Source organism: Vipera berus (assembly GCF_964194415.1).
Source record: "Vipera berus genome assembly, chromosome: 12".
Taxonomy (NCBI): domain Eukaryota; kingdom Metazoa; phylum Chordata; class Lepidosauria; order Squamata; family Viperidae; genus Vipera; species Vipera berus.
The window spans coordinates 9,328,921-9,342,181 of record NC_138215.1 but is presented as its reverse complement, the minus strand read 5'-3'; the positions used below and the strand labels follow the sequence as shown (position 1 = coordinate 9,342,181).

Below are 13,261 nucleotides of genomic sequence, written 5' to 3'. Positions count from 1 at the left end.
ACCTATGCCAGGGGTAGGCAACCTGGGCTCTTTTATGACTTGTGGACTTCAACTCCCAGAATTCCTGAGTCAGCAAGGCTGACTCAGGAATTCTGGGAGTTGAAGTCCACAAGTCATAAAAGAGTCCAGGTTGCCTACCCCTGACCTATGCCATATAAAATTATAGAAAAGAATGGCTTTTAAAGTTTATAAATACATCCACTGTTAAATATGGTAATTAAATGGTATGTATCATTAAACTGAGTGCCGCGTAACAGAGTGAGCGCCTGTTACTCGTCCCAGCTTCTGCCAACCTAGCAGTTCGAAAGCACGTAAAAATGCAAGTAGAAAAATAGGGACCACTCCGGTGGGATGGTAACAGCGTTCCGTGCGCCTTTGGCGTCTAGTCATGCCGGCCACATGACCACGGAGACGTCCTCGGACAAGCGCTGGCTCTTCGGCTTTAAAACGGAGATGAGCACCAGCCCCTAGAGTCGGAAACAACTAGCACGCATGTGCGGGGGAACCTTTACCTTTACCTTATCATTAAACTGCTTCTCTGATCACAAAACAAAACAGGCTCCTGAGGCAGTTTGAGCTAAGGACCAGAACAAGATATATTCACACAAACACACATTTGCCTGAATAGCTTATCTCTAGCTATCAAAACAATCAGGCAAAATCAGAGGTACTTCAAAAGCTGTCTGGTTTTATCCATTTGTTAGGGAAAGGTTTCTCCTGCCTTGAAGCTCCAAATGAAATGGCTGTTTCTTAAGCTTTGTTGTTTAGATACAGCATATGGCACCCTTTCCTAATATCAACTACAGTTGCTATTAATCGTGATAGATTGTTTCTTGGGGGTGGCGTAGATGCATTCTTCTACAAACACACAAGCTTTGCTGCTTCTGCCAGTTCAAACCAGAGGACAAGTGACAACAGAATCCTTCAGACAAAAAGCCCCTCTAAATTATCCTTGATGTCCAAAGCACGAAGAGTTCTTGCAAAGAGAGGGCAAACGTTTTACAGCTTTTGAGTACATTTCTCCCCCTCCAAAGGCTGCAAAGTACACGGTAACGATATAAGAGGAAAGGATTGTCTTGTCCTTTCATTTATGGAAAATGAAGGTATTGCGAATGAAGGGAAATACACCTGCCCCAGGATAACGTTGCAGGATCCTATCCTATTTGAGTACTATCTCATACCGAGTCTGCCATTTTATCTTCATTTCACATGATTTCATTTTTCTTCCTCGAACTTTACAATCGCAGTTAACTCCTTAACTTCATTTACAAGGCGGACGTAAACGTTTATGCCAATTTTCTGAGGATGAAGATGGCTGGCAAACTACCAGGCTCTGAGCACTTGTTTAAAGCGGACTAAAATTACCCTCCATCCAAATGAACAAGGAATAGGGAACCTTTTAACCTTCCAAGCAAGGTGAACGATGACGAGGTGGCGAGAGCTGTACATTGGCAATCAATAGCAACAGCACTTAGCAATAGCCCTTAGACTTATATACCGCTTCACAGTGCTTTACAGCCCTCTGTAAGCAGTTTACAGAGTCAACATCTTGGCCCCAACCATCTGGGTCCTCATTTTACCAACCTCAGAAGGATGGAAGGCTGAGTCAACCTTGAGCCGGTCTGAATTGAATTCCTGGAGTGAGCAGTGAGTTAGCCTACAATACTGCATTCTAGCTACTATGCCACCAAGGCTCTTATCTGGGGAGGGGGGGGGAAGTACAAGTTCCCTACTCCTGTTTTAGGGTTCATCATAGTTAAAATGGAAAGGCATTTCATACAATAAAATGGATTGTAAGCATTATTCATTATCAGTATAACATTCAGATAGGATCAACATTTAAATGGAACCAAGGATCTGATAATTCCAGGAAATGGATGTCTGACTATAGAATTGAATTTCTTTTGTGGTATTATTGTTATTTTGCATAGCAACCATAGGAAAGGCTGAGTTAGTTCTCTATAACATTAGAACCTGTTTGTCTTTCAAATGTGGCAGTGCCTTATTCCTATCCAACTCACTTCCAACATTTGGATGCCAGAGATGTTTTCATCGGTTGCCAGTTTTATTCTGGATCCAACTTTAAGTATTTAAAAGGGGAAGAACTGCACTTTTGGTGAGTTTCAAAAGCTAGTAGAATTATCAGTCAGATTCAGAAGTTTGGCTGGCTAATGAATAGTGCAGCTAGGAACACACAACAGACTCCCACAAAGCACATTCTCTTCTTCTCCTTCCTTGGTCAGTGTGATGTCTCCAATTAGCATAACGTTCAGCTTTCTGGTGTCTGAAATGTTACTTAAATTTTAAGCTACAATTTTGAACCCAACAGGAAATGATAGCATATACAATATGGATCATAAAAGAAATATGAGCGTATAGGCCTGATACTTCTTCCTGATTTGTATCATGCCTACTTGCATCATCACGCTGCCTCATTTATATGTCATACCAACATAAAATTTATGTTCAGACTTTGCTGAATAAAATATTTGATTGTAAACCATCATTCATATAATTGTAATCCAGGGTGTAGAGCAAACAACAATCGTTGGGTTCATGCTAAATTCAAACCAACCATGTTATGACTTAGCAACATGTATTAACAGAGTCACAATCTTCTGCAAAAGACTACAGCAACTGTAGATGCTCTGACAAAAATCTCACCTTAGTTACATAAGCATTAAACTACCTAAGACAAACTATTAGACCTCCATGCCTAATTCCTATTTGAGAATAATTCTACTGTTGTTTTTGTTAGTTGCGAAGTCGTGTCCAACCCATCGCGACCCTATGGACAATGTTCCTCCAGGCTTTCCTGTCCTCTACCATCTTCTGGAGTCCATTTAGGCTCACGCCTACTGCTTCAGTGACTCCATCCAGCCACCTCATTCTCTGTCGTCCCCTTCTCTTGCCCTCAACCTTTCCCAGCATTAGGCTCTTCTCCAGTGAGTCCTTCCTTCTCATTAGGTGGCCAAAGTATTTGAGTTTCCACTTCAGGATCTGGCCATCTAAAGAGCAGTCAGGGTTGATCTCCTCTAGGACTGACCGGTTTTTTCGCCTTGCAGTCTAAGGGACTCGCAGGAGTCTTCTCCAGCACCATAGTTCAAATATTACCAAAAACATATGCAAACTCTCAAGGCCTGACTGCTTTTGATGCTTGAATTAACAAATAATTGCATAACCATTTAATGAAGTATAGCTTCAGATATACATAAGGCTCAGATCTAAAACGTTGGTAAAGTCAACCAGTTTTGTAAAATGCCAGAGCAAGCTTTAAAGAATTCCATTCCGCACATCCGTTGGGTCAAAGATAGCCTGAATTTTACATATATATTTTCCAAAGGACTTCCAATCCTATACACGACGTACAGTATATACACCCAAAGACCTGTTTTGGAATATCAATGGCAGGAAGGATCAAACTCCTTCCCAGGAGTGATTCTATGCTCTTCATTCCAGGCTAGCTGATCCTTCACCATGAAGTGATACTAGGAGTAGGCAAGTAATATTGGCAGCAGGTGTTCGTGCCATCTTCCGGTAATTTGAGAATTGGAACACAGATGCCTCCACACTGACTGCAGCAAACAGCACACCTCCCTACTGTCAACAAGTACCAAGGGAAAAAATATTCACCCTTCAAAGTCAAGTTCACATGGAAGCTCACAGATTCTGTTCCCCTTTGCTGACTGCTGCGCTCCTTAATTAATATGTACACGGTTAGGCATTCTGTACCATGACAAAAACAAAAAGCACCAAACTATAAAAATGAAGGCATGGCAATGTCTTCCAAGAATCAATAGGCTAAAATTTAAGGGACCTATTTTCTAAGCACCTATACTGTACTTATTTTGGTTCAGGTACCCAAAAAACTTGCAAGTCCAAGGCAATCCTAGAATAAGCAAAGGTCTTCACAGAAAGAAGCAATTTTGTTGTCCGCTAACCTTTGCTTTCTTTACAAAGTGCCCAAACACCATGTAAACCAATTACCGGTAGGTCTTTTGTGATAGTGAAAATACCAAATTTTAAAACTTACCCACTGGACTAGAACCAGTTCCATTTGGCACTGAGAGATCGGTGGTGGTCAACATCCCACCTAGTTAAGCAATGAAAAAAATACACATGATGTTCCATGTTAATATTCTGAACGGAGGCAGCAATAGGTGGAATTTGTTGGAAAGAATTTAGAGACTTTTAGAATAGGTCTTACCTGCGCTACCTGTACTTGGGGGTCTCTGAGGACCCCCAGGTGATACATTTCGATGCAATGAAGCTTGAGGAGGAGTTAGCAGTGTGGGATCTGTCAAGGTAGAGCTTGCCGCCAAGGCTGGGGATACAAGAGAGCTCCCAGGGCTATAGTTTAAAGAATTGGGGCTGGATACAGGAACAGTGACCGACATTGAGAAGTTCTGCGGAGGCAACCCAGGCTGGAAAGGGGGGGGGGGGAGGAAATTAAGTGAGACAGAAAAGTACATCTTTTGAAATCTTAAGTTGTAATCGAGTGTTAGAATACTAGCTTTGATTTTTTTTATAAAATACACAATTATAATTATTGTTTAATACAAAGTATTGGCATCAGTTACATATGACTACTCAAAGTTTCAAAACTAGTTAACAAATAGCTTTCAATTTCTTCAAATTCATCAGTTTAGAAATGGCTTGTTCAACATTGCGAGTAGGAAATGAAATAGGTTAATTGATATTCACATGTTACATTCAAGCAAACATTCAACAAAAACATATTGGCCTTAAAAAAAAGAATCCACAAACAGTCAGTTATACTGCTACAATCAGAAATATCATTTGTTTTCTAACAGTTGAACATAAATTTAATACATTAAAAGTTTTAAAGTTGCCAAGAAGCTAATAAAATGTTAGTGTGTGTTATGATATTGTAACAGTATTCATATGTGTGAGGGAGAGCAAACATTAGCTTGTGCAAGGAATGTAGTTGAAAGAATGTTACACTAAAGTCATCTACACATAGATAAACTTTATAAGCCTTTCTATTTGTAATGCTCCCTTATGGCTTTCAAATTCTTCCTCAAAATTCATCTTTTACATGAAGCTTTTAGCCCTTAGTTTGTATATTCCGCTCTAAGTACTATTGTGTTTCCTATATTTTTCCTAGGCTGTATGGCATTTTGGCATTTTAAGGCCTTTAAGACAGCAGTTTTTCTTCTTACAGTCCCTTAAGTATCATGCATTTGACTGGTACTATGTATAATGAAAAAACTAATGATTTAATATGTACAATTTGGGTAATTACATAAGTACATGACTTTACCCTACAAGGTGCACTAGAGATACTCCTCTGTTAACAGTTTGCTAGTTTTTCTATTTATTAATCAAATTTGTACACCAAATTTCATCAAAAGCAACCCACCAAAAGTGACTAAGAACATATATATATATGTATGTGACTAAGAATACACACACACACATATATACACACAGACACACAGACACACACATACACACACACACACAATTATGAAGTAACGCTACTTAACATAAACAATTCCTTAAACTAAAACGTTATGGATGCTCTCTTGAAAAAAAAAGAGAATTATTTTTTATCCATCCATAGGCATATGACTTCAGGTACATCAGGAGATGTACTCTAAGTACTCAAGAGGTTTCTAAGTTTCTAAGTACTCAAGAGGTTTCTTCTCCTTACTGAAATGTACAATTTCTTAGTACCTAACAGGTACTCAGGCTTTCCTTGCAGCATTCTACACCAAGAAGATGAACCCAATCAAATTGCATTGCTCAGCAGAATTTGCCTAATAGGGTTATTATGGCCATTCAAGATTTCTACCTCGGATGGAGGCACCTCATGTAGGTACTTCTGCTTTCCAAGCAAAAATAGCTACAGAAGGTGGTATCCCCAAATCTTCTCATGCATGTAACAAGGCATACCACAGTACTCACTGCGATTTTATGATTCCGCATCATATTATCAAACTCTTCATTAATTTTTTTATATTTTTCTTCTGTATGTGGCGTGAGCACATATGAAGTGTCAGGGTCTGGGCTGTCGCACCCTCTGTTTTCTTTCTTGTTCAGAGCCTAAATAATGAAGTTAATAAAAAGAATCAACAAATAAAAAGTAGGAGCCAAGAGAAGTACTTACAGGGCCTCGCTTGAAAATAAAATCACTATCTTCACTTAGTTTGCTGAATCTGTCCTCCGAGAGTGGGCTGTGCTCAAAGTAATCGTCAGCATCGGGGCTTTCACAACCATTAAGGCCTTTCTTTCTTAAAGTCTGAAATACAATTGGAAAATTCACACACAGAGGAAATGCTACACTTGCCATGTTGTTGTCATTTCAACTGCAAAGCTGTATTAAGAGGGCACTGACTGTTTCACAGCCAAAGCCACAGGAATACTGCTTTCTTAACACACTGCAACTTTTCAACATTTGTAACAGAACTATTAATTCCCCATCTCCTTGGTAACCACCACAATTCCCCCCCCCATATTTCTGACATTTTAAAAAAGTTTAAACTGATTTTATGGGAAATTAGGAATAATCCATTTCATTGTTAGTAGTAGTATTCATCTGCAATTTAAATCTCCAACGGGTTCTGAGCATTCCAGGTGTAAATGGTTCCCGGGGTAAACTGAACCAATGTTCTAGAACAAGAGTGGGCAGGAGATTGCCTACCCTCTATCAGGTAGGTACATGAAGGATCAGTATGCTCTCTGTGCTCTGATTTTAGCTTCAAGAGATCTCGAGCATCAAACAGCTTGTTACAAGACATTCTGTGTTACTCTCCCCTCTGCTTTTATTTATTTTAATGCCAAATACAGTCTGAGAACTGGAATGGAAAAACAGCAAGAGAAAGAGGCTCTTAACCCCTTCCTAACTGCTGTTCACCTCACCATTCATTATCCAAACTTGTAGAGAAATGGTACAAGCTATCCTTCTCCTCACTTCTGAATAGGTAAATAGGTGATTTCTGAGCTATAATACACTCAATAGAAAAAAATGAAGCAGCTTAAACTTCAGGTTCTTTTTTCATGCAAACCTCTCTAGTTTACAAGTCTACCGAATCACTATTATATTGACCATTTACACATTTGGTAATAACATTTTCATTAAAATTGTGTAAGTTCTCATAGACTAAAGGTACATTCTCCACAATGCCCTGCAAAATGCAATTGTTCCTCAGAAGACAATTATTGTGAGCTTGAAATTTACTTTCTAAGCACTAGTTAAAAGCTTGTTGCCAGAAACTACAAGCTTAACATCTCAAAGATATGACAGTATGTTCTGATCTCAGACCAATTCTTTCGTCCTGTTCCACGACTCCAGTAACTTAGTTTACAAACCAAAAATGCATGATCAAATATACTTATTCATTACAAGTACAAAGAGGATCCTGAAAGGAACACAGTATGTCCATTCTATTCTCCTTTAAAAAGGAAGCCTCAATCTTTTGTTTTGAAAGATACACACAGTGAGCTTGTATGTTCAAGACAAAGTTTTTGGGACACTGCTAGCAGAAATATTTCCTTTTTTACATTTTAGAGCAAAACCCATAGTTCTCATTTCATTACTGCTTGCAATTTTTTTACCAATAATGTAGCAGTGATTAAATATCTTGATTTTTTTTCTTTTGTTGAAAAATCTAAAACTATTAAAATAGTTGTAAGATCTGAAATGTGTATGTATGTTTATACACACACATTCTTTTTAGATTTTGTGTGTGTGTACACAGACATACAGACACATCCCTTGCTCCACTAAACGTATGGTACTTCTTTGAGACAAGTAGAACAACAAAAACCAACTCACTTTGTGGGTCAGCTGCATTTCCATAACAACTTTTAAACTTTGGAAGCTACAGTGCATTTAAGCAACATTTGGCTTGGTATTTTTTTTCCCCCTCAGCAGCATCAAAGTGCTCTCAGCATTTCACATAACACAATCAAATTCATGTAAAGATCACAAGGCACCGTTAGGAAATAATTCCTTCTCGGGTTACTTGGCATAATATTCTGCCCCTCTCCCCTCCCCCCCACCCCCAGTGCCTTGAACTCCCACTAAATCAAGCCACGTTGAGAAAACAGGTGTAGCTTTCACCAACACCTGTCACAGTACTTATCTTTACTGTCTAACCAATCAGGTGGAGACTTATATGGACTTAACCATACATGGTCCTGCACTCTAAGACTCTGAAAGCTGCTAGCCCTCCCAAACCTCCAACAAGGCTGGCCTGCCAGTCTTTTACTCTGTGATATCAGCAGGGAAAATGCTAACACTACAGTCTGGATTACATTTAACCTTTACAAATTATTGAATACTATAAATAGACTCAGAAAGCGTCTGGCATTCATAAAGGAATGAATACATTTTGCCCAACATGACCTGACGCTCTAAAACTGCATACTGAGAAAAAAGGAAGTTATTGATGTTACAAACTGCGAAGTTTTTTTTTTAAAAAAAGTTTATATAAGGCAGAGTTTATATACTACTACAATACCGCAGCAGCGTTCTTCATTATTCCCCAAGACACATTCCGATCTCATACGTATTGTGTGTAACACATGACTGCACTGGAATCTAGAAGTATTGTGAATGGTGAAGTTCACTGCAGAAGGCTGAAGCATAATTTCTGAACAAAAGATAATTGCCTTCTTTTAACAGTTATTTTCAGAAGAAAATTAACTCTTGACTCAGAAGGAAAGGGAAAAATCTTATTTACCTCCCATTTCCGATTTGGGAAACCTTCCCTTCAAAATCAGGTTCTGGGGTGTCTTAAAACTCTTATTCAAGATTAATTTTGTGATATTTAAACATTTGCTCATCTAATAAGTTTCACACAAACTGTGTCCTGGAGGCTTAATTCAAATAGACATATCACATTTTATCACTATTGAATAATGTAAGAGCAAAACTGTTTCTCCAGTATGTCAAAGGAAAGCAAGTGGATGCCTGTCATCTAGAAGCAAAACCCAACAGAATGTGAGAGATAAGCCAGACCAGTTCCCTCAAAGGCAACAACATGTCAGAGACAGCTGACTCTCATCCATAATAGAGAGAGGGTCCTAATTCTTGGGAAGCAATCTCTCTTTGTGCTCTTTTTTTTTAGTTTTCTTCTCTCTTAAACAAAACACAGGGTAACAACTAGTGGTAAACAAACGTTTGTTTTTGCCAGTCTTAATAGTAAGACAAGTTATCACAACCAGGCTGTTTTCTCAGCTTAGCACAGAAAAAAAAATGACTTGCTATGAAATGCTATCCTGTGTCAGGGACACCTTAAAAGTAATTAAGATTTGTTATCAGAATGGATTTACTGCACAAGGAAGGCCTGTGCCCTGTCGTACCCTTCTTTGGGAGAATATTTTCTTAAATTGCATCATTAAAGTTAGTCCTGCTAATGGTGCTTCCGAGCACCTCTCAAATACACAGAACAACATTAGCCACTAAGCCTCACACTATTGTAAAATTCCAAGGGCCTCCAAGTGTAAGATCAGAAGCGGTGTTCAAGCTAAAATAATATAACTATTACAGATGACTTGGTTAATAGTTTAGTAGGTTCTTAACCTTGATATGTTCCCACCCAACCACATATTGCTCCAACCCTATGAGGATACTGCCTCCAAGAACCCAGAAGATAACAGCAGTCTCAATATGTGTCTTACAGAATGTTATCATTTTAATAGGGTCATTTAATAGGATCACAAGTCACGAGTAACAGCAAAGAGCAGCAACATTCCACATTTCAAATGACCATTTCACAAACTCATATACTGTCACTAAACAGTTTCATTTCCCATAAACTGTCACATCGTTACATGATAAAAGCTAGTTGAAAAGTAATTAGCAGAGTGCTTTCTGGACTCCTAATAAGCAAAGGCAATTAACATTCTATTTTATTAAACTGTAGTGATTTTAACTTTTGCTATTGCATTGCTTTTGTATCTAATTGCAAGTCATAATATTTGCATCACTCATTTGGGGTTATAAAATTAAGATACCTATTTTTATTTAACTGCATGCCTCAAGTAATGATGGAGGTTTCTCCTTTTCAAATTCATGAATAGAGTGATACATAGTATTTGTCAGCAACAGGACACTTTGTTTTGAAACTTGACTGAAGCTTATACAATATGCTTGCATAAATGTTTTTTTCCTGTCAATGTGAAATTTCGACAGTTCTTTATGTAGTTACACTAATGAAATCTGCACATACCTAGAAAAGCTTCTAATACTATTTAAGTAGAGGACATGCCCTCCACCTCTTTATACTTTAGACAATCCACTATATCCATAGCATTCCAGATTAGTAATAACATACTGTATGAGACATTGTACTCTTTATTAGTGTGTACATGTTAAAAAAAATTCCAGCATTCCTTTATATTTTTTCTTCCTTACCAGTGGTGTGCCTAACCATACTGTTGCCATAATTCTTTTTCTGAGGAATTGCAACTTAAGGAAGATTTCCCCCCCCCCTCTTTTGTAATCTGTTAGGGCATAAATAAAATCCTGATCCAGCTTCTGCCAACTCTCTCTTCCACTAATGCCATTGTTTGGATGCCTGTCATCTCATCAGACACAAAACTCAGTGGCTATTTGACAGGGCCTGGAAGGACTTTATCTATATGGTTCAGCAGTATAACGAAAACCAGCTTTTGTTTAAGTGGTTCTCAACCTTTTCTTCACCATGGACCCCCTTTAAATACCTTTTGTAGCCACGGACCCCCAGGAATCATAACATTTCTTCAAGCCTTTGTGGATGCCCTGGGATGACACTGAGCTGTGGTGGCGAACCTATGGCACAGGTGCTATAGGTGGCACACAGAGCCGTCCTAGGCCTTCAGCTGAGTTTATAAAACTTTTTCACTTTAGGCCTCCACCACCGTGTGCAAAAAAAAAAAAGGTTCTATCAATTTCAACCTCTAGCGGGGAAAAAAAAGATCTTGCAAAGTTGGAATTGATTGATTGAACTTTTTAGTCTCACCCAGTCTGCCGTTACCACCGCAGCCACGCCCACCCAATGGACCACACCCACCCAATGGGCCACGCCCACCCGGCACCCAACGATATATAAGTAGGTTTTGAGTTGCAGTTTGGGTACTCGGTCTCTAAAAGGTTCGCCATCACTGACATAGAGGCTCCCCCAGGGCTCCGTGGACCACAGGTGGAGAACCACTGTCATTCTATAACACTTTCATCATAACATTTTGCTGCATTTATTTGAGGCCTGGCTGGATCTACAGCATGTGTACATAGGGACGAGCTTCTTACTCACTACCCATTATGTTCAAGTTGGAATGAGTAGAGAAAGCTGACACTCTCCAGGGTTAAACCATCCCTACCAGAGGAGGAGAAATATACCATCCCCAACAAATTTCTTCCTCTGGGATATAATAGTCAAGCTCTGAAATATCTGGATCGTTGCTCTGTGCCATACGCAAATTGCAACTAAAAACCAAGTTGTAGATTTTTAATCCAGTTGCTGCCTCTACATGACTTAATAAGTAAACATTCGATTACATAACTCACTCAACAACTAAATTTGTACATAAGGCATACCATTCATATTTTTTCAGGATATTGCCACAGACAAGTTACACTGTGGCACAGAAAAAATATTAGCTTTTTCCCCTCAACAGATGCAGAACTTCAGGCTCTGCAACAAGATAATTATGGCGTTAATATACTTGTACGGTTATAATTACAAAGAGTGGCTGATTGGGTTACGAAATTACCATGCAGCTAAGCTTTTAGAGGCTAACAATTATTACAGTTATACTTTGTAAATAATTTGGGGGTGCATGTGGTCTGAATCAGGGTATTCCTGACTAAAAATACCCAGCTGTATGTTTATATCTGAAAATATAGATATACATATCCGAAGAAACACCAGTATTTTGGCGTGAAGAAAATGTGATGCCTAAAATTCTGTAAACAAAGGGAAAAGGATACCAATTGCTCTTTCATGACCAATTCAACCATGAACTGATTGAGATACATCCTGGAGGAGTTACTGATCTGTGGACACTGCAAATTGCTCTAGGGCAGGGGTGTCAAACTGCCGGCCCACGGGCCGGAGCGTCACGGAGAAACCGGGCCCATCCCATTTTTGGCAATGGGAAAAAGTTCCGAGACATCACGCAACGTCACGAGTTTGACATGCCTGCTCTAGGGCATCACTTCAAAAACATGAACGTGTATCCACTGAGGACAACGAAGCAGCTTTTCTTTGGCATGGCACAAATCCAGGTCAACATGTACTCAAAATCACATTGCATCTGCATTGTCACAAGACCTCTGTGGGTCTCCAGAGGGCTGGTTTTAAAAACCATGAGTTAACTATTAGTGAAAGTTCTGGTGCATATGCCACTCAATAATAGCAAGCGTCTTTCTGGAATTACGAATGCCACATGCTACTATTAGAATTATTATGCGGGAATCAGAACTTGTTCTAATAAAATCTGCACAATAACTCTGGGACACTGCAACCATCATAAATATGAACCAGTTGCCAAGCATCCAAATTTTGATTATGTGACCATGGGAATGCTGCAATGGTCGTGTGAAAAATGGTCAAGTCACTTTTTTCAGTGTCGAACGGTCACTAAAACGATTGTAAGTTGAGGACTACCTGCAAAATCTACCAATATACATTAAACATAGTGATCTGAGGCATGGGGAAATACATATTAAGATGGGAAGCTCACCAGACGGCAAACACCAGCTTGCATCATACCATTTACAATCAAGAACAAAAGGCAAAATTAAATCCAGTCATATTTAAGACCAAAAATAAGCAATCATGCTATTGCCTTTTTAAGTATACTGGCCCACTTCCAAAAGATTTCTCCATCTTAGCACCACTCCAAAGTCAACATGCTGCCTATATAAATATAAACACATTTTTAGAGAAAAAAATCTGTTGGATTATTTTGTAGTTCCCAATTAACAGGCAAGGGACGCGGTGGCTCAGTGGGTTAGGACGCTGAGCTTGTCGATCAGAAGGTCAGCAGTTTGGCGGGTCGAATCCCGAGTGCCGCGTAGCAGAGTGAGCGCCTGTTACTCGTCCCAGCTTCTGGCAACCTAGCAGTTCGAAAGCACGTAAAAATGCAAGTAGAAAAATAGGGACCACTACGGTGGGAAGGGAACAGCGTTCCGTGCGCCTTTGGCGTCTAGTCATGCCGGCCACATGACCACGGAGACGTCCTCGGACAAGCGCTGGCTCTTTGGCTTTGAAACGGAGATGAGCACCGGCCCCTAGAGTCGGAAACG

The 13,261-nt window shown here is 39.4% G+C and overlaps 1 protein-coding gene across 4 annotated transcripts in view; it reads right to left on the bottom strand.

The window, feature by feature from the left end:
* The window catches only part of MEF2A (myocyte enhancer factor 2A), an 80,131-nt gene that overhangs the window by 22,151 nt on the left and 44,719 nt on the right, over nucleotides 1-13,261 (bottom strand). For 2 of the 4 annotated variants that reach the window (XM_081337670.1, XM_081337669.1), the window contains exons 4-6: nucleotides 5,932-6,069; nucleotides 4,208-4,424; nucleotides 4,034-4,093 (exon numbers count right to left, since the gene is read on the bottom strand). In XM_081337670.1, the coding sequence (XP_081193796.1) occupies nucleotides 4,034-4,093; nucleotides 4,208-4,424; nucleotides 5,932-6,069 (415 nt within the window). Of the gene's footprint in view, nucleotides 1-4,033; nucleotides 4,094-4,207; nucleotides 4,425-5,931; nucleotides 6,070-6,133; nucleotides 6,266-13,261 lie in introns of all 4 variants that reach the window. The other 2 variants (XM_081337672.1, XM_081337671.1) reach the window with 2 other exon arrangements.